Here is a 19,974-nt window from a genome sequence, read left to right on the forward strand (position 1 = left end):
TGTGTTAGAACTGACTAGGATAGATTAAAGTTTGATGTGACGGGTAAAGTTGCTTCCTATGGAAGGGAATCGAAGTCCTCAAGGAGCTGGACAAAATGATAAGATGAAATTTAGTCTCTAGGGTGATAGTTTGGGGGACTGTATCAGCGGTAAATGCCATGGAAGGACATCTCATGGTAAATTTTAAAAAGAACTCTAGACCTGAAATGGGCCTAGCGCAAAGACACTGCAAGAGATGTTTCTGAAACATTTAGAAGGTGTACTTACTGGGCTGGTGGTAGGTGAAAGAAAAGTGTGAAAAATGCTGCTATCATGAAGACAGACAGTCCATCACTTCTAATATAAATATGGACAGACAGACAGAATCACAAACAGCAGCAGAATGTGTTTCAAAGTTAGGAAAGTGCTAGGCACGTGGTAGGCAGGCGGGTCAGGAGTTCAGCGTCATCCTCAACTTCAGAGTGAGCTTTGGACAAAATGATCCGTGAAAGCAGACAACGGCCTAAAAACAACCCAGGAATCAGTATCTGTTATTAGCCCTTAGATTTATTTCTGAGAAATTTACCAATTGCCTGGAGATTTTGATAGATTGTATTTTGGGGTGTTAAATTAAGTGTTTTCCAATTGAGATGATAGGAGAAACCTGACCTTTAAACTGTTCATGTCCATAAAGGGAGATCAGGCTCTAACTTACATCTTCATGACAGGTAATGAAGATGGTGATGACTTTAACAGCTGTAGAATCTGGCTGCATCCATTATGTCAAACGACCTGGAGCAGCACTTGACCCTGGCTGTGTGATAGCCAAAATGCAACTGGACAACCCCAGTAAAGTTCAACAGGTGAGGAGGAAGGCACTGAAAACCGCTGCGAGGGTGAAAAACATGGTAGCTTGGAGGTGCTTGGTTTGCTGGTTCCTCGTCCTCTCCCATCCTTTCCCTCCTTCCGTCCTATTTTGCATATGTGTGAGAGTGTGTGTATGTGCTCTCTGCATGTATGTGTATCAGAAGAGGGCATTGAGTGTCCTGCCTTATCACGCTCTACCCTATTCCCTGGAGACAGGGTTTTCTTATTGAACCTGGAGCTAGGCTGGTAGCCAGCAATTCCCAGCAGTCCTGCTTCTCACCCCTCTGCCTCCAACAAGCACAGTGCTTTGTGTGGCTACACTCAGCGTTTTTCTGTGGGTCCTGGGGAGTCTGAACTCAGGTTCTAATGCTTGAATCCACTGAGCCATCTCCCCGGGCCCTGTTCTTCCCTTGTTTCCATCTTGAATTCCTGTTCTTCCTGTCTTTTATCTCCCAGAGTTTTGGGATTACAAGTGTGTGCCACCATGGTTAGCTTCATGTCAGCATTTTGTTAATCATTTTTTGTTCCTCCCAATTTTATATTTGTGCCTACAGAATTGTGGGACTGGAGCTTGCACTAGCCAATATAAACCTGAGATTCTGTCTTCTTCTCAGTGTTTCTTCCACTGACTTTTCTCCAAATTGGTGTGTGTCATGAAGGGATGTCTCAGTTTTGATGGTGACTGAATTGCAGTGGTTTTTGTGCCCAGAGTAGAAGGTAATGACCGATGATCTCTTGTGACCACAGGCTGAGCTTCACACGGGCAGTCTACCACAGATCCAGAGCACAGCTCTCAGAGGCGAGAAGCTCCATCGAGTTTTCCACTATGTCCTGGATAACCTGGTCAATGTGATGAATGGATACTGCCTTCCAGACCCTTTCTTCAGCAGCAGGGTATGAACCGCTCCCTTGGGGAGGGGATATACAAATATGTTCATTCTCCAGAGGAGTTTACAGTCTCAGGAGGAATTTTTTTCTCTTTTAAGATTGATTTTCCCACTCTTTCTGATGCTGGGGATCGAACCCAGGGCCTTAAACAAACATGCTATGTGATCACTGCACCACTGAGCTATGCCCTCAGCTCTTGAAGAATTTTTTTTCTAGGAGCAAAAAGTTATATGATTTGTAATCTCCCCACGTTTCTCAAAGTAGCCCTGGCTATCTTGAAACTTACTATTATGTAGCCCAGGCAATCCTTGAACTCACAGAGACCCGACTCTACCTTGGCCTTTGCCTCCCAAAGGCTAGGATTAAAGGCATGTACCACCATGCCTGACTGGACTTAACATTTTAAATCCTTGTTTATTAATTTTGTCATTTGCTTGGGATTATTCCTTTTTGAACTACAGACTGGGGTAGTATTTGGTGTTTAGGCTGCAGCTTTACAGTAAGCACCAGGGCGCTGCAGAGCTGGTTCAGGGTTGCAGCACTCGTTCCTCTGAAGAGGATGGATTCCAGCATGCACATGGTTCAACACCATCTGGAACTCTCAGGCACTCATGTGGTACACATTCACGTAAAATATGTAAATCTAAAGGAAGCACCAGCACTGTAGTGCTGGAGACTCAGGATCTGATTTATTTGGGGAGTTGTGTTGCCTTTGCGTCCCATTTGATTATTTCTTTCTGCACAGGTAAAAGACTGGGTAGAAAGATTGATGAAGACTCTGAGAGACCCCTCCTTGCCTCTGCTAGAGCTGCAGGATATCATGACCAGTGTCTCTGGCCGGATCCCCCTCAATGTGGAGAAGTCTATTAAGAAGGAAATGGCTCAGTATGCTAGCAACATCACATCAGTCCTGTGTCAGTTTCCCAGCCAGCAGGTATTTATGGGGCAACACTGTCATCATTTTCCCCTGGCAGCCACTAGAGTTCATGCTCTAGGAGGCCTCTCTGTTTGGCTACTCCTTATTGTCTGTGATTTTACCACCGAAAGCATTGAATCCTTCATAAACCTGCCTCAGTATCTGAGTTACTATATGTGACCTATAAAATATCTCACACTGTGTGAGGAAAGCGCTGTGACTATGTATTCCATATCACTGTGCTTTCAGGGAGAGCCCCTAATTAGACGTGTTTCTGTGAGATTGACAGCCAGGATATTGGTAATGTGTTTGCCTGACACTTCCTGACCACCTCAACGGCATCTTTGTCCTTTGCCTGTAATGCATGGTGAGGTGGGGAGTAAAGGTGGGCAAGAAAGGGACCAGGAGTGAGGTGTGGGTTTTGACCTTAGACAGCTTCTTGCCCATCACACTCTCTGTCTAAATTTAGTTCCATGATGTGGTCCTTAGTCTATCTGGGAAAGAGTGAAAAAAGTTTAGAAAATGCTTGCTTCTTTAGCAAGTGTCTAAACTTGTACTAACTTAATAGTACTGACAACATGTCAGACCCAGGGTTTGTCATGGTGTAACCAAGGAGACTCTTTGGTAGTGGTGCTGATGCAGAGGTATGTGCACTGGGGCCTGCGGGCAGGGGGAGCTTCATTTTCCTTATTTCTTATGCCTTAGATTGCCAACATCCTAGATAGTCATGCAGCTACACTGAACCGGAAATCTGAGCGGGAAGTCTTCTTCATGAACACCCAGAGCATTGTCCAGCTGGTGCAGAGGTAGTCACGTGGGTCTCCAGATCTCATGCTTGCTTTGTTTTCAACTGGGCATAAAGATTTACTTCAATCTGACTTTCAGAAAAAAGAAAGTACTTTATTTCTCAAAAAGTCTGTTACATCTTGTTACTACTTAGATCTGTGACTGAACTCACTCATTATTTCTGTTTTTATGATACTCTGTCAGTTATTATGGCCCCAAAATTCTATTGTTTTCTTTTCATTTGTTATGTTGATGAAGAGCTTAGTTTTTCTCCTAGTGGAGACTCCAACATGGTATTCATTCTTTCTAATTTATGGATCCAGGTATTTGACTAAAAAGCTGTGTAGAACATTTTCAACTTTTAAGATACTTAAAACTTTTCAAAAATCCCTTAGCCATTTCAAGCATGACTATAACTTCTGCTCAGCAGTGGGAGCTAAGTCAGGCTGTCGTTAGATCTGGGTATGGAGTGCAGGGTGGTATGATGGTGGGGTGCTATTTCTACTTTCCTTTTCCTCTGTACTGAAGTTAGTTTTCACTTTACAGTTTAAATTAATAATTTTCAACCTGAAAATATAAGCTATAGGTATACTCTGTATTCAGTGGGAGGACAGTTCAGGGACAATCTGGAGAATAGGTGTGGCCTCTGGGTTCCTTTAATGGTGTTGCTCTGTCTTGATTCATAGGTACCGAAGTGGCATCCGTGGCCACATGAAGGCTGTGGTGATGGATCTGCTGCGGCAGTACCTGCGAGTAGAGACACAGTTTCAGAACGGTAAGTCCATCTTGAGGCCTGTCTCAGGACAGTCACAGTTCTGAGTGAAATACCACATAAGAGCAAAGGCAGTTCATGCCGTGACCAACATTTCCTTCCCATGAACGAGCTTTTCCTTCTCTCACTAATTCCCTTAAAAACTAAACCTTCCATACTTCCCCAGCATGAACAAGAGTACTGACAACAGTAGAGAGGCTGGAACTTCAGTGTGCTTCTGAGGAAGGCTTGAGATAATTGTTCTCAGAGAGATTAGCATTCTCCATTGACATCTGCTTGACTGTGTGTAGTGAGAGTTGAGTCATGACCAACCTGGAATTGAAATTCCCTGTCTGAAGAGCTTGCCTCTCAGCAGCTAATCCAAGGCTTGAACCACAGGCATATGAGAAGAGCTCAAAATCTCCACTGCTTTTTAGTGTGTCATTTAGGTGGAATTTATCCCCGGCTTTCTCTGAAGAGCATCACTAAATGATGGATGCTCTTTAAGAGTGAAATACCTTGGTTACGATTTTAAAGCTACAGACTGCCATTTATGGCATTGTACCACAAGATGGCAGTGTAAAACCAGAAAATTGAAATAGCACCTAACATTATCTCTTCTGTTCTGTTAACTTTTGCATCATTTAAAAGATGTCTCCACCCTTCATGAGCAGTTAAATTCCACAAGTAGATATTAACAGGCTTTTAAAAAAGCCAGGTTGATGAATTTAGGGACAGCCGATGATGTTATTTATCATGTACTAGTAGAATAAGAGAGAATGAACAGGTTCATCATCTCAAGAAATTGGAGGGAAATTGGACAAAATTCAGTGTAGAATGACATGATATTTTTCCTGTTGATGTGTCCCCACTTCTCCTATGCTGGGGATAAAAATCACTAAGCTATACCCTTAGCAGGTCCACAGCCATTTCATGTGATATGTCATACGTCGTGGCAAGATGTTTAAAACATCAACTTTAGGACAAGGGCTCTGGTGTCACTGTGTCCACTCAGCACCATGCTGGGAGTTCTTGCTATTGCAGAAAGTTAAGAAAAGGATTTAAGAAATTCTAGAACAAGCTGGCTTTCCGCTGAAATCCTAAGACTTGGGAGATTCAAGGCCAGCCTTGGCTACGTGAGACCCTGTCTTAAAAAAATAAAAAGGCTTGAGGACGCATGAGTGCTTAGGTGTCTACTTGGAAGGCTCAAAGAACCCCCCAGGTTTATTACTAAATTATTTAAAACCAAACAAAATTTCTAAGTACAAACATCATACATGTAGGGCTTAGTGGTGAGTGCCTTTATTTGGGAGGCAGAGGCAGGCTTTGACTCAAAAAGAAGAAAAAAATCGAATATATATTCACTTGCAGCTGGGGTGCACCTCCAGACTAGAGCACTTGGCTGTCATGCATGAGACCCTGGGTTCAGTCCTCAACACTTCAGGAAAGGTTTTATTTTTTCAAACTTATTTACTTATTTTTGAGACAGGGTTTCGTTCTATAGCCCTGCTACCTGCCACTTGCTATATAGACCAGCCTGGCCTTGAATTCATAGAATTCCCAAGTGTTGAGACTCAAGGCCTGTGCTACCAGGTCCCACCAGAAAAGACTTCTTTACAGTAATTGTTTAGGAAAACAGTCTTGAAAAATATATCACTTAAAATCTCAGTTAAAATCCATGAAATATAAAGCCACAAATACAACAAAAATGTTCAGTCCTCTTCTGGAGGAGCTCCTGATGAATAAATAATATTAAAGACTGTCTAGGTCAACCTCAACAGCAGGCACTGTTACAGAGACCCTGACTCTCCCTGAATTCACTTGTCAATTGTTGACATTCCAATAAGTACCTTTCAGGGATCTTCATGAAATTTATCAAGGCCACTCTAAAATTTAAACAAAATTCTGGCAATAGCTAAGATATTTCTAAAATAGGTGAGGTTGTAATCCCCGCACTCAGAAGGTATCGGCAGGAGGATTGCTATTCATTCAAGATCAGGCTGGACACCACACAGCAAGCTGAAGGGCTCCCTAGTGAGACCCTGTTTCACACAGTAACAAAATGTGCTTCTAAAGAAATAGAAGGCAAAAAATATTTGCCAGATGAGATACCAAGGTTTACTATAAAGCCATATTAGTTAAGCAGCTGTGACATTTGTGGAAGGACAGAGTTATAGATGAAACACAACTACCAGAAGCACAACTACCAGAATCCGTACGCTTGCTATTCATTGCGTGATACAGTGGGCATTGTGATCATGAGGAAAAGGTAAGCATCAGTAGCAATACCAAGACAATGAGCCCGACATTCGTACCTCATTTCAGATGTTCAAAACCAATTTCAAGTCAAGTAAAGACAAAAGTATGAAATTTTAGGATATCCTTAAAACCGCAGGATAGGAGGAGTTCATCGAACTACAAACAGGAAGCACATCATATAAAGGAAACAACTGATTACTTTCGTCTGTTCCAGAATTTCTGTTCATTCCATGTACTGTTGGGAGGCAGAAGCAGGTGGATTTTTGAGTTCAAGGCCAGCCTGGTCTACAGAGTGAATTCCAGAACAGCCAGGTCTACACAGAAAAACACAGAGAAACCCTGTCTCGAGAAACCCTGTCTCGAAAAACCAAACAAACAAACAAAAAAATCGAGAACATGGGCCACAAAGTAAAGAGGAGCTATTTATAGTATTTATACCTGCAACAGGATTAGTACTAGTACGTAAAAGGCAATCAAATAGATAAATGGGCAAAAGAGAGTAAAAGATATTTCACAGAAGAGAAAGCACAAATAATCCATAAACTTCAAGAAAATGCTTAGTCCCATTACCAATCACAGAAATAGGAGCCCAAATCACAGATTTTTACAATCACATTGTCATCTTATACTGTCTCTGGGAGTGGAGTGCAAATGGCATGATTGCCTTAGGAAACTGCATGTCCATATTGAATAAGTCTTTCATAATGCTGAGTTTTTATTTATGCTCTTTAGCCTAGTGGTCTTACTCCAAAATATAAGGCCTGTTGGTGTCACTAGTGGTCATAGTAGAAAAAGAAAAGAAAGAAAGAAAGCAGAGGGAAACCCTCTGTATACAAATAGAATGAATGGCCTTTGAATTCTAGGATCTTCACAGTGGAATATTATGGAGCACTGAGAATAGATGATTCCTAGGAACACGTATAAACAAATGAGTCAATACATAGGCCTTCTGGTTTTTTAATCAGGTTCAAAACCAGGATATAAGAAGTTAGATATATCAGTGATAAATGTAAAGAGAACAAAAGAATAATTATTATAAATTCACCTGAGTATTTCTGAAGAAGAATACATAGCAGGTCACTTGGGAGACCGAGGCAGGAAGATTGCCAAATTTAAGGCCAGCGTCGGGCCAGATACTGAGAAATGCCTGTTTAGAAGAGGGGGTTTGGTGATTATGACTGGAGAGACGGTTCAACAGTCATAGCACTTACTGCAGAGTCACAGCCGCCTGCAACTCTAGTTCTAGAGGGTCCCTCGCCTCTCCTCTCCACGCTGAGCTTCTGCATACATGTGGCGCATAAGTACATACAATAAAATTAAATTAGTCTTCTTTTTTCCCCTGGCTTTTCAAGACAGGGTTTTTCTGTGTAGCCCTGACTGTCTTGGAACCGGCTCTCTTGAATTCACAGAAATCTGCCTGCCTCTTCCTTCCAAGTGCAAACGCCACCACTGCCTGGCTAAAGTAATAATCTTTTAAAGTTTTCTCTCTCTTCCTCTCTCTCTCTCTCTCTTTAAACTGAGTTTGATAGTGCATACTTGTAATTTCAGTACTTGGGAGGCTGAGGCAGGAGGATCTTGAAAAGATTTTTTTTTAAATATATAAAATACTGAAACAGCATTTCAAATTTTAGTATGTATTTTATTATATATATATACATATACACACATATATGTGTGTGTATAATGTATGTGTATATATAAATAAAATTTATGAGGTTTTATTCCTGGGCTAGAGAAATGGCTTAAAAAAAATAAGTGTTTAAAAAGAAGAATAAAATATAGAGAGTTGGCCCAGTGGCTAAGCATACTGACTCCTCTTCTACCTGAAGAGCTGGGTTCAATTCCTGTACTCACATGGCAGCTCACAATCCCTTGTAGCTCCAGTTTCCCAAGATCTTATGCCCTCTTCTGGCCTCTGATGGCATTGCATGCATGTGGTGTACAAACACATGGCAATCAAAGCAGTGCATACACATAAGATAATTTAAGAAAAGATTTATTTTTATTTTATAAGGGAAATAATGTGTGTTTGAATGTATGTATATGCATGTATACATGCCTCATGCCTGAAGAGGCCAAAAGGGGGCATCCCATTCCCCCTGGAATTGGAGTTAACAAATGGTTGTGACCTGCCATTTGGGTGCTGGGAATCAAATCCAGGCCATCTAGAAGAGCAGCCAGTGAGCTTAACCACTGAGCCGTCTTCCCTCCTCTTTTCTCTGTTACAATTAATAGTTATTTTTAAAGTAACTACTTGTTATTTTTTTGTTTTGCTTTTGTTACTGTGTCCCCTCACCTCAGGTAAATATGTTCTTTTTATCCCTCCCCCTTAATAATTACTATTGCCCCAGTATATTTCTTTTCTCATTGCAAAGCCGAGTCTCAGTGGGAGGAAATACAGGACAAGAGTTCTCTTTTTCTTTTTCCCCTGCAGTGCTGGAGACTGAACATGCCAGGTGACTGCGCTGCCATTCAGCTGCATCTGTAGCCTCAGGGCAGCCAATTTTTAAACATTTTCCATTGTATCAAAATTGGATCTCTTATTAGATTGGCTGTTTTCTAACTAGTATATTTTAGTATTTTTCCAAACATACTAGTTTCATTTTGAAAAACACAGTTTATGTTAATTTCTGATATTTAAAACAGATAAGTTAGGGTTGGCCTGGACAAATGTTATTCTAGGAAAATGCAGTGATGTATTTTAAACATTACTGTCTTATTTTGTAGTTTAACATAGAATCTAAGTGGAATGATAATCCTTTCATATTTTTATGATTTCATAAAATTCTAGACCACAAAAATGCAAGCACTAGTTTTTCCTTTCTTGGAAATTTAATCTACAGCCAAGCTATTTTGCAAAGACCCATGTTTCTCTTACACCTACCACAGATGTGCTGTGGAATGCCGGAGGCTTGTCTATTGCAGAACAGTTTTCCTGCCCAGCATTAACCTGCCTCTGGTGCTTCACAGAAGGCCAGCAGGCACCAGACTGTACTTACTGCAGCCTTTTGCACATTGCAAGGCTCAGCGTCACATATGCCATGGTTTGCATTTGGAATTCCTGGGTCTTGCTTGCTTTTTCCTGGAGATACAGTAGAAATATTGATTTCCAATATAGCAGACACACTTATGAATACTGATAAGTGTGATTTTTTTTTTTTTTTTTTTTTTTAGCTTAAATAGTGCTTAGCAGTTAGGGTGGAATGCTCTCAGTGCGTCAGTGTGAAACCAGATGCCCAAGCTGACGTAGACCTCAAAGGTCGACAGGATTCATGCTTTCAACATTTATGTGTGAACGCATTGTATGTGTGTGGCCTACATGTATGTGTGTTCCTGTGTGTGGGTGTGTGTATCTGTACAGGTGTGAGGACAACTGCTGGTCAGAAATGCCATTCACTTGTTTTGATCCAAGGTCAGATTAAATGGGCCGGCCAGTGAGTTCCAGAGATCCTGGTGTGTCCATCTCTCCAGCTCTGGGATTACAAACATACATCACCATGCTGGGCATTCTTCTGTGGGTCCTAGGGATCATACTCTGGCGGCAAGCACTGTTCCTGCTGAGCCCTTGACCCTGACTCTTTAAGCAGCAGAAGCCTCCTTTTTGAAGGAAATTATTCCAGGAGAACAAACAAGGTCATGAAGAGAAAAAAGTGGGATTGGAGTCCCACCCGTCCCACCTTTATTTTAAAAGCACATCCCACTCCCTTTTAACTTTTTAAATAAACTCAAGACCCAGAGAGGTCAAGTGACTGGCATAGTGAATGGAGAGTAGAACTTGACCTTGAACCCAAGGTTATAACCTGGGTCCTAATGACCCCTGGTCTAAAGCCCTCCAAACAAAGGTGTTTCTTCTCACTGTTTATCAGCTGTGTGCATGCATTAAGAAATAGCCAGTTAGTAAGGATGAGGCTTCATATGTACATGGTGAAGACCAGATTTCTTTACCACTTGTAGGCCACTACGACAAATGTGTATTCGCCCTTCGGGAAGAGAACAAAAGCGACATGAACACCGTACTGAACTACATCTTCTCCCACGCTCAGGTCACCAAAAAGAATCTCCTGGTGACAATGCTTATTGTGAGTATCCAGTTTGTTTCTCAAACTTGTACAACTGATTGATGTTCTGCAAAGTGTGTGTGTGTGTGTCTGTTTGTGTTTGTGTCTGTGTGTGTGTGTCTCTGTGTGTGTGTGTGTTTCTGTGTATGTGTTTGTGTGGCTGTCTCAGAAGGAAAGCTGCTGTCTTTTATAATGATGTAAATTAGCCTGGGCTGCAGATTAGCTGGATCCACCCAGTGGATGACAAGAAGGGACTGTTCTGCATAGAATGTGTATAAGATCTTAGTTCTCTTGTACTTAGAAACGGCTGGCCCATGTTTCTGTTGTCAACATCATGGCGGCTCTGGAATGCAGTTTCCTCTCACCAGTGTGCTGCTCCATTTTAACTCTTGCATGTATCCAGCAACGCAAACACTGGCTTTCATGTCAGAAACTTAAAAAATGGGAGAGATTTAGTATTGTTCCTCTCCCTCCAAAAAATAATTAAATGCATATGGCATCTTCTTTGATTTACATGAAAGGCTATGCTCTTGTAGCTATGACTCTGTTCCTTTGTCTCCATATCTGACTAATACATGAAGGAGGAATGGAACTGGCTCCCACAAGCTGGGCTGAGCGGCCTCTAACGCTGGTGGGAGTTTGCAAAGTGGCACGTTTTCATGTTGATTTCAAGTTCTCCACTCCTAGTTCTTCCTGGCTAAGCTTGTGTTTGGAGTTGGGGAACAGTAGGACTGTTCTTAGAGGCCCTCCTCCACGATCCCGTGAGGCTGCTGCTTGCTTGGGACTGAAGTACGGCTACTCTCTGAGCTCCCTTCCCCAGCCCTTTGGAGAGGTCATTCTTGATACTCTTACGTCCATCATTTCTTCATGGAGGGAAAACCCCATATAAATCTTGCCTACCATTTTTATATAATCCCCCAAAGTGAAAGGAGATGGTCTTCCTTACGTCTCCGGTTGATAGCAGTACAACTCATTCAGCCCTCTGCCTCCTGGTTGGCTCTATTGGATATAACGTTTTATAGGTAGCCACTCTAAGAAACGTGTCATTATAGGAAGAGTTCATTACCTTTGCTACCCTGGAATGGCTGCCTGGTGAGGAAACCAGGTCTTTGAGAGGGGTGGAAATATTGGCACAAAGGACTATTTTAACTTCCCCATGAGACAGCTTTCTGCAAAAGAGTTGTATAATCTAGAGCTACTTGCTGTTTATTTTCCCTCAGAAATCCTACTTTCTTTTTCAAATTTTAATGCAAGGATTGTTAATTCTCACTTGGAGGAAGTCAAGACTTTCTGGCAGAAAGGGGTAATGATTAGAGGTAGAAGGATCTGCCAGTATGAACCAAAATGGGGCTGGAATTTGCCTTTATAGGGAGCTAATTATGGCAAATTTTTCATCTTATTATGATTACCTTTTTAAGAACTTAACAGTTTTCTGCACTAAAAATAGACCAAAGCCCAGAATCCTTGGAGCAGCAGAAGAGTAATGATCGTCCAGGACTGTCGCTGGGTTTCTTAAATTCTAATTTGTAAGATATAGGGGCTCGGCTCGCTCCTTTTGCGGAGTGATTGTAAGTAACGCTTGCCTTAAGAATCTCATTATTGGAACACGGAGCCATATTTCCTCTGAGAATTCTGGAGTAGCTTTGAGCCGGGGCTGTTCATTTCTCAAGTAATCACGCTGGTGTGATGGAGAGAGAAAATGGCAGCTGTTCGGAGCTCAGGCCTTCAATTTTCTTCAGAGTCCAGTCACTCAAGTGTGTAATTACACGGGGGTGCTGCAGAGGCGCTGGGCCCTGTCAGAGAACTGGTTTGAGGCTTTGCTTGCTGCTTTTGCCAGTCAGGACAGGCAGAAGCCAATGGGACCCTGACTTGCTGCTGCTTTTACCCCCACCTTGTCATCCTGATTATTTCTTACCTGCACAGATAGTGCCCCAACTTTCTTCCTAGCAGGCTGCGCCCTGGAGAAACAAACTGGCTTCCAGTGTCTGGTTTGGATGACTAGCGTGGATGTGGTAGAGGCACACTGGCAGCTGGATTTACCCGTTTCTTTATTTTAGTTTCTTCACTTCTTGTTACCCCCTCCACCACCACCCCCCAAAAAAGAAAAACAAAAGAAGACTCAGTGAGCACAATAGTACTTATAGGCCTGTTTATCACTAATTTATTTTCAAATATTAATTATCTTTACTTCATCTTGAGGATTTTGAAATTAGGGAATTAATTGATATGACTGAGTCAGGGCCAGCTAGCAGTGACATAGATAAGGGAAAGGTTCAGATGGTGTCCCTTTTTAATCTAGTACTTCTGAATACCAGGCATATTTTCCTTTTTGATTGAGACCAGCTGCTCCCCTCCCCCACATCTGCATTAATGAGAGTCGCCTGTAAGAAGCATTTGAGTCCTTAGGATTCCTCTTTGCAGGTATTACTGTCTTTTGCAGATGTCACTGGGACTTGGTAGCATTTCAATTCCCTCAGCTTGTATTCTCTTCTGGTCACCGTTCTCTGCTGACCCTGGTCTCCTGACTGATGGTTACGTGCCCAGCATTCCATCTCTGCTTCCTACAAGTAGGGATGTGGATGCGGTACTTTGCTGAGCTAGAAGATGACTTCTGGGCCTTTGAACCTAAAGGAAGGAATCAAGTTGCTCCAGTGGAGAGGTGCTGTGGTCCTCTGCAGTTGTTAACATATGTTGCATAGTGGTAACTTGCCCCAAGGATGGCTAAGCAAATTTCTGTTGAGTAGACTTCTCCACCGCTTTGCCTTTGTCCACAGGAACATGGTTTTACAAGTCATGCTGTATGGGATTTGATTCAGACAGAGCATAGAAAATGCAGACCAGTTTCTTTCCTTCTTTCTTTTTATCATGAGTGCATGTAATCTGTCCAGTATATAAGTACAAAGAAAAAGCTTTCTTAGAAATGTTATTTAATAAATGCTCGGCTTTATTTCTGTTGTTCTAATAAAATGTCTGAACAAAAAGCAACATAGGGTACAAAGAGTTTATTTTAGCTTTCAAGTCCAGGCTAAATTCCATTACTGTGGAGAAGTCAAGTCAGGAAGTTGCTAGTCACATCGCATCCTCAGTCAAGAGCGGAGAGAAATGCATGCATGGCTCTCTTGCTTGTCTGTGCTCACCTTGATTTCACTTTTACACAGTTCAGGACACTGCCTAGGGAATGGTGCCACCCAGCATAGGTTCCATCTTCCCACATTAAGGTAAGACAGCTCCCCTCAGATATGCCATAGACAAGCCCTGTGTGGACAGCCCCTCGTTGAGACACTTGCTAGGTGACTGACCCTAGGTTGTGTCAAGTTGACACTTTAAGGTAACAATCACACTGAATAAAGGTGCTTTTGGTAATCAATTGATAAACTTACAGCATCTTTGTCAGGAGGAAGCCTTACTCAGCTGAATGATAAGTAGTAAATGTCTCTATCCAACGCCTATTCCTTCTGTTTTGAATTGCCTTTCTTGGAGCACGTAATGCTTAACATGCTAAAATCACACTGGACTCTGTTGGGCTGTCAACTAGTTATGTATCTTTGGCTGTGGATTGCCACTTTAAACATATTTATTGTATTTCTGCAACTCTAAAATATTCCTTAGCAAACATCTAAGATGAGAATAAAAGCAAGAAATAACTGTCGTACCATTTTTTTTTTAAAGATTTATTTATTATATATAAGTACACTGTAGCTGTCTTCAGACACACCAGAAGAGAGCATCAGATCTCATTACAGATGGTTGTGAGCTACCATGTGGTTGCTGGGAATTGAACTCAGAACCTCTGGAAGAACAGTCAGTGCTCTTAACCACTGAGCCATCTCTCCAGCCCCCATTGTACCATCTTGACCATGGGTGACCAGTAGTTTTCACTTTGGTCTGCAAATTTCTGTAGATGACTTAGAGGTAACTGGTTATTTAAGTGAACTTTTTTTTTCTGTTGGTTTTAGGGTTTCTTTTTGTGTTTTTTTTGTTGTTGTTGTTGTTTTGGAAACAGATCTGCTGACATGGTTGCCCTCTAATGGCATTGTTACAAAAATAACAAGATTGGAGGTGTAATCTTGGGGTGTCCTGTTGCCCAAAGAGAGCTTGGAGAGAATGTGTCTGGCAGCCTGCTGCACATGGCACTTAGCACGAGTGGTTCTTGAGAACACTGATTGCTTCTTTCAGGATCTCAACACTATGTCTGAATCAAGGCCAAAAGAATGTTGATATTTTATTCTACACATAACGTATTATTGCTAATCTTTTTTCCAAGTCTTAATGGTGATAATGAAAAAAATGATATTTGAGGGGCGGGAGGCACTCAGTTAAGAGTACTTGTTGCTCTTGTAAGGATGTAGGTTCAGTTGACCACTTACCAACTTACAACCATCTGTAGCTACAGATATTTGAATGGAAACTTGTAAGTTAGGAAAAATGAATACAAATAGAGTTCCATTCAAACTATATTTGATTTTGGCCTCTGAGAAAGTTTGGCTTTTGTGCTGTGTTATTGAGAGCCTTGGAAGATTGTCAACCTGTAGTTGTGAATGAATAATTACTTCATTTTTTTTCCCCTAAATCTCCACATTCTTTCTCTGCCTACCCTTCATCAGATGCTGTCTTCCTCTACCCTCTTTCTTATTCCCTTTCTTTATAATGAAAAGAAACATGACTTTTTTTGAAGGTTTATTTTTATTTATATACACAGCTGTCTTCAGACACATCCCAGAAGAGTGCATTGGACCCATTACAGATGGTTGTGAGCCACCATGTGGTTGCTGGGAATTGAACTCAGGGCCTCTGGAAGAGCAGTCAGTGCTCTTAACCACTGAGCCATCTCTCCAGCCCAAGAAATGTGACTTTATGTGTTTTGTGCTTTGTTGTTGTTGGGTTTTTTTGTTGTTGTTTTGTTTTGTTTTTTTTTTAAGTTAGAACATGGTTAAGGGCTTATTCACTATCAAAAAATTTTGCAGGTCAGAGAGGCAACTGGCTTTATTTCAGTACATTAGGTTTTGTGGCTGTTGGACCTTAGTCCAGTCATTTGCCAAGTTCATGAATTGTTACTTTCCCCAGAGCACTTACATGTTTTGAGATACTTCAGTGGGCTGTCCTGATGATTGAAGTCGACTTCCCCAGACAGGAATGTCTGTATACATTATAGGGGCGTTAGGACAGGAAAAGGATTGGGTTGGGGAAACTCACTTTGGACTCTACTCACTCTTAGCATCTATATTTTGCTTCTGTCTTTTTATGGTCTTGCCTCTGCTTATTACTTGTTCACAAAAGATGAGCCTGAGTCAGAGTTTCTCTTCTTTGCTTATGCTTAGGATGGGAGGGTGAAGATCTTTGGTAGTTGCCTATGTGTTCAACAGAATCCTGGACTTATTTTTACTTCAGTGTCAGCTTTTATTTTATTCACTCAGCTGGATAAAAACAATACTTTTACTTCCTTAAATATAAATTGTGGGTTTTGTGATGGTGGACAATTGAAGTAAACCACTGATTGGTTTGTGGTAAGAGATCTAGTGTTAGAAATCATTTTCTCCTATGATCTTGAGATGCCTTCTTCCTAGCATAATGGTGTTGAATTTGGCTTGTGAATGGTGTTGTATTTGGCTTGTGACTTGAAAAGTTTTAGGGATTTTGGAAAAGGTGTTTGGGAAATGCATATCTGTTCCAAAAGTCCGTTGTTGCTGTTGCTGTTGCTGCTGTTGTTGGTATGGCGTGGCTTAGTTTTGGTAATGTGAGTCTGTTAGTATTTTTGCCTACAAGCTTCCCTAGTATTCTTGGAGTCCAGAAGAGGGTGTCAGATTTCCTAGAAAACCAAAATTGGGTCCTCTGCAAGAGCAGCGAGCACACTTAATAGACCTATGCTTTCACTTCTGTGATAAAGTCTGGACAGGGACAAAGAGAGTCTCCCTAAGATGAGAAAAGGTAAGTATGGTACAGAAATTCTTCCAGAAATGGCTGATGGTCAAGAGAAGGGGGAAGGAGACTGAAGAGCTGCCAACAGTGCTGAGATGCAGCTCAGTGGCAGATGTATTTCCTCTCCCTCTCTCCTGTTCTGCGCCTCAGTTCTTTGTGATATAAATTCATGTGTTCCTTTCCACATTAACACTTAGGATCAGTTATGTGGCCGGGACCCTACACTTACTGATGAGCTGCTAAATATCCTCACAGAGCTAACCCAACTCAGCAAGACCACCAACGCTAAAGTGGCGCTGCGCGCTCGTCAGGTAAGAACAACCGCTGGTCATCTTGAAAGGGTGATATTTTTCTTAGTTTGGGCAGTTCTAGACACAGTATACTTCACAGAGATCATGCAATGTTTTCGTGTGAGAAAGCATTATTTAAAGACAAAGGACATGACTAATGTTGGATTTCTCACCTAACAAAATACTGGTATTGTCTTCTCTGCAGCCCTCACTATAGTCATGAACCAGGGTCAGGTGGAGGAAAGGAAACCGAGGGAAGGAAATGAACTCAGTATTTTTTCCTTCCCAAAGGGATCTTAGGAACAGATGAAAGGTATAAGTATATAGAAAACAATCAAGTGTGGAAAGCAGAAGATAATGACATGAATCCTAGGCTCTAGCAATCAGAACAGCCCGGGAGAAGTCCAGTTAGCCTCACCCTGTTGTCCTCATTTCCATTCCAAAAGGTTTCTGCAGGGAAGCTGAGAGCTGGCACTCCCCTTGTGTTTTCATTGCCTGGGCCTTGACAGGGACACAGCATTTGAAGCTGTTCAGTGACCTTCTGCTTTCTCTACAATTGTATCCATGTCACTGAACTCTTCAAAGTTATTGAACCTCTCAGTGACCCGCTGAGGATATTCAGGTCCTACTGACTCCGTTTGTTTGTGACACTGCTTTTGCGTTCTGGCCCTCACAAGCATCAGCGTTAGCTCCTGATGCAGTCTCTTTGGTGCTGAGTACCTGGGGCTGTCAAAGCAGCTTTTCCTTCCTTTCTACTGCAAAGTTGCAGAAGGCTAGCTATTCTGCATCCACCTTCCCCACAGCTGCTCCCTGCCAGACCTGATTCCCAATTAACAGCTAGTCATGCAGTCCCTAGGACTAGCAGCTTTGCAAAGGTAAATCACATGCACTGATAGAACTTGATTGAAGCTGTTTGTTCTCCCTTCCCCCCACCCCTATGGGAAATTGTCCACAGCGCAAATCATGGTGAGAAGCAACTGAGACTCAGTACACGGTGGCCCTGACTTTATGCTATAGGACCTAGAAGTTGTTTTACTTGGTCTCTGTTTTATCTTTGATGCCTGCACTTACAGATTTATATTTATTGCCTTTGTATCAGGTGGCTTAATAGGAGCCTAGAATAATCACCCCCTGAGGAACTTATGCCTCTTATTTTGCCTTCACTCTAGGTTCTTATTGCTTCCCATTTGCCATCATATGAGCTTCGCCATAACCAAGTAGAGTCTATCTTCCTATCAGCCATTGACATGTATGGACACCAGTTTTGCATTGAGAACCTGCAGGTATTATAATGGCTCCTTCCTACCACTTTACACTCCTGTCTCTTTTATTCCCATAAGCATTGTTCAGTTAAAGATTTAATAGATTAATTTTGACTTGTATGTCATGAAATTTCATTCCTTGAATTTTAAAAATGATTTATGTTTATGGTTTTCTTTTTTTTTTTTTCGTAAAAACGTTGCAGGATCATAGCTTAGCCTTAAGAATCAAATGAGCCTTCTTCGATAGAAGTGTCTTATTGAAGTCTCTATCTTTTGAAAACATTCTACACCAGAATTAATTGGCAGCATTATTTGATTTCTGGTGCTTGAATCAGATGTGTATATAGAGATGGTTGTTCCTCTTCTAGAGACAAAGCTATTTAAATATCATTTAACTTTAATTTTATTTAAATGCTTAGTACTACACTGTATAAAAAGCCAATTTTATAAAATTATTGGGTAATTTTGCTACAAATGAAGGACTTCAACTATTTTATAAATAACATCATTTTCTCAGGGGAGGCCTTTGTCTTTTCCTAGTGTGAAACCAGAACACTGCTATTATGACTGGCCACAGGAAGATCCATGCTTTCTGTAGGACTCCTCCTAGGGAGCCTAGAAGCTGAGAGGGATCTTTTTAATTATGTGGTTCGTAGTTGATATCTAGGGTTTCCATTACCTTTCAAGCCTGGGATTTCTGACAGTGGAGTCTTAGGCAGTATTTAGGAAGTACAAGTAGAGGTCCGAGAGGATAGTACTCATAAGCACATACATATATTGGCATATTATTGGTATATTTCAATAAACAGTTCTAACAGTTTTACGTGTCTAACCAATATAATCCTCAAGGCAGCCCTGTGGGACAAGGTGTTATGTTCTCCACAATAGCTCAGGAAGGAGAACCAGAACCATGATGCTCATTCACCAGCAGAATTCTTAGATCTTACTGAGAACGTCAATATCCTTTTGCCTTCCAGAAACTCATCCTCTCGGAAACATCTATTTTCGATGTCCTCCCAAACTTTTTTTACCACAGCAACCAGGTGGTGAGGATGGCAGCTCTGGAGGTGAGTGTTGGTGTGTCACACGGCCTTTCCATGGTTTTTATGTCTGTTCTGCTGTCAGTTCTTTTCTCTTCCTCTTTTCTTCTGAAATGCTGAATGCTCAGAGTCAGGTGCTTTAGCTGATGTTTTATCTGCATTCATTGCCAGCTTCTGGGTCAAATAATAGGGAAACGGCTGCCAGGTTTTCCAATAGTCTATTCTGTCCAGGTACTTGAATTTTTCCATTTTAGAAAGAGTTAAGACTCACAGTAGCATAAGTGAAAGCTGTATGGTTGATCCGCACATATTACCGTACCGTTTTGTTACTAGAGCCAAATATTAGTTCTGCCGTGAACTGCGGTTTGGGTGCTTTATGTTTTCATCTAACCCTACAGCTGCTTTATAAAGTTAAAAACAAGTAAGCAAACAAACACAAACGAGGCTGTGAGGTCAGGGGACTTGCCAAAGAAAACCACATATTAACCAGAGGAGTTTGCATTTGGTCAGCTTGACTCCAAAGACTTTTGCATCACAGCACACCACCTCATTAAACACAAAAATTGCAGACCCTGAATGATTTCTTAACATTGTCAAGTAGATATATTTTGAAAGCAGTAGGGAGATGTGTTTTCAATGATTTCATGTAATAGAAGATCACATAGTCTGTTGCTAGCTTTCTCAGATAATTTTTATTTGTATTCTGTGGGTAAAATGTAAAGTATCAGATATTTGAAATATCTTGGTGTTTTTCCAGGCTTTCATGTCGTCTAATACGACGCCTCCTTCTGTGCCTCTCATGCTGACAGAACCTCATGTAGCATTGCATGTGCTTGGCAAACTGAACATGAAGTTTGGGGTGGGGGGCTGCTGGGTTTTGCAGAGATGCAGTCTGTTGCAGTTTCTTTAAGTACTGAATCAGGTTAGTGAGTTTGAGTTGTTGTGTTACATTATGCCTCCTG

The 19,974-nt window shown here is 41.5% G+C and overlaps 1 protein-coding gene across 11 annotated transcripts in view; it reads left to right on the plus strand.

Moving 5' to 3' along the window:
- Acaca (acetyl-Coenzyme A carboxylase alpha) overlaps positions 1 to 19,974 on the plus strand; it is a 272,017-nt gene that overhangs the window by 130,282 nt on the left and 121,761 nt on the right. For all 11 annotated transcript variants that reach the window (XM_011248667.2, XM_006531953.2, XM_030245463.1 and 8 more), the window contains 9 exons: positions 708 to 842; positions 1,594 to 1,740; positions 2,480 to 2,668; positions 3,356 to 3,456; positions 4,123 to 4,211; positions 10,401 to 10,525; positions 16,618 to 16,731; positions 17,880 to 17,993; positions 18,950 to 19,039. In XM_011248667.2, the coding sequence (XP_011246969.1) occupies positions 708 to 842; positions 1,594 to 1,740; positions 2,480 to 2,668; positions 3,356 to 3,456; positions 4,123 to 4,211; positions 10,401 to 10,525; positions 16,618 to 16,731; positions 17,880 to 17,993; positions 18,950 to 19,039 (1,104 nt within the window). The remainder of the gene's footprint in view (positions 1 to 707; positions 843 to 1,593; positions 1,741 to 2,479; positions 2,669 to 3,355; positions 3,457 to 4,122; positions 4,212 to 10,400; positions 10,526 to 16,617; positions 16,732 to 17,879; positions 17,994 to 18,949; positions 19,040 to 19,974) is intronic.

Source organism: Mus musculus, chromosome 11 (assembly GCF_000001635.26).
Source record: "Mus musculus strain C57BL/6J chromosome 11, GRCm38.p6 C57BL/6J".
NCBI lineage: Eukaryota > Metazoa > Chordata > Mammalia > Rodentia > Muridae > Mus > Mus musculus.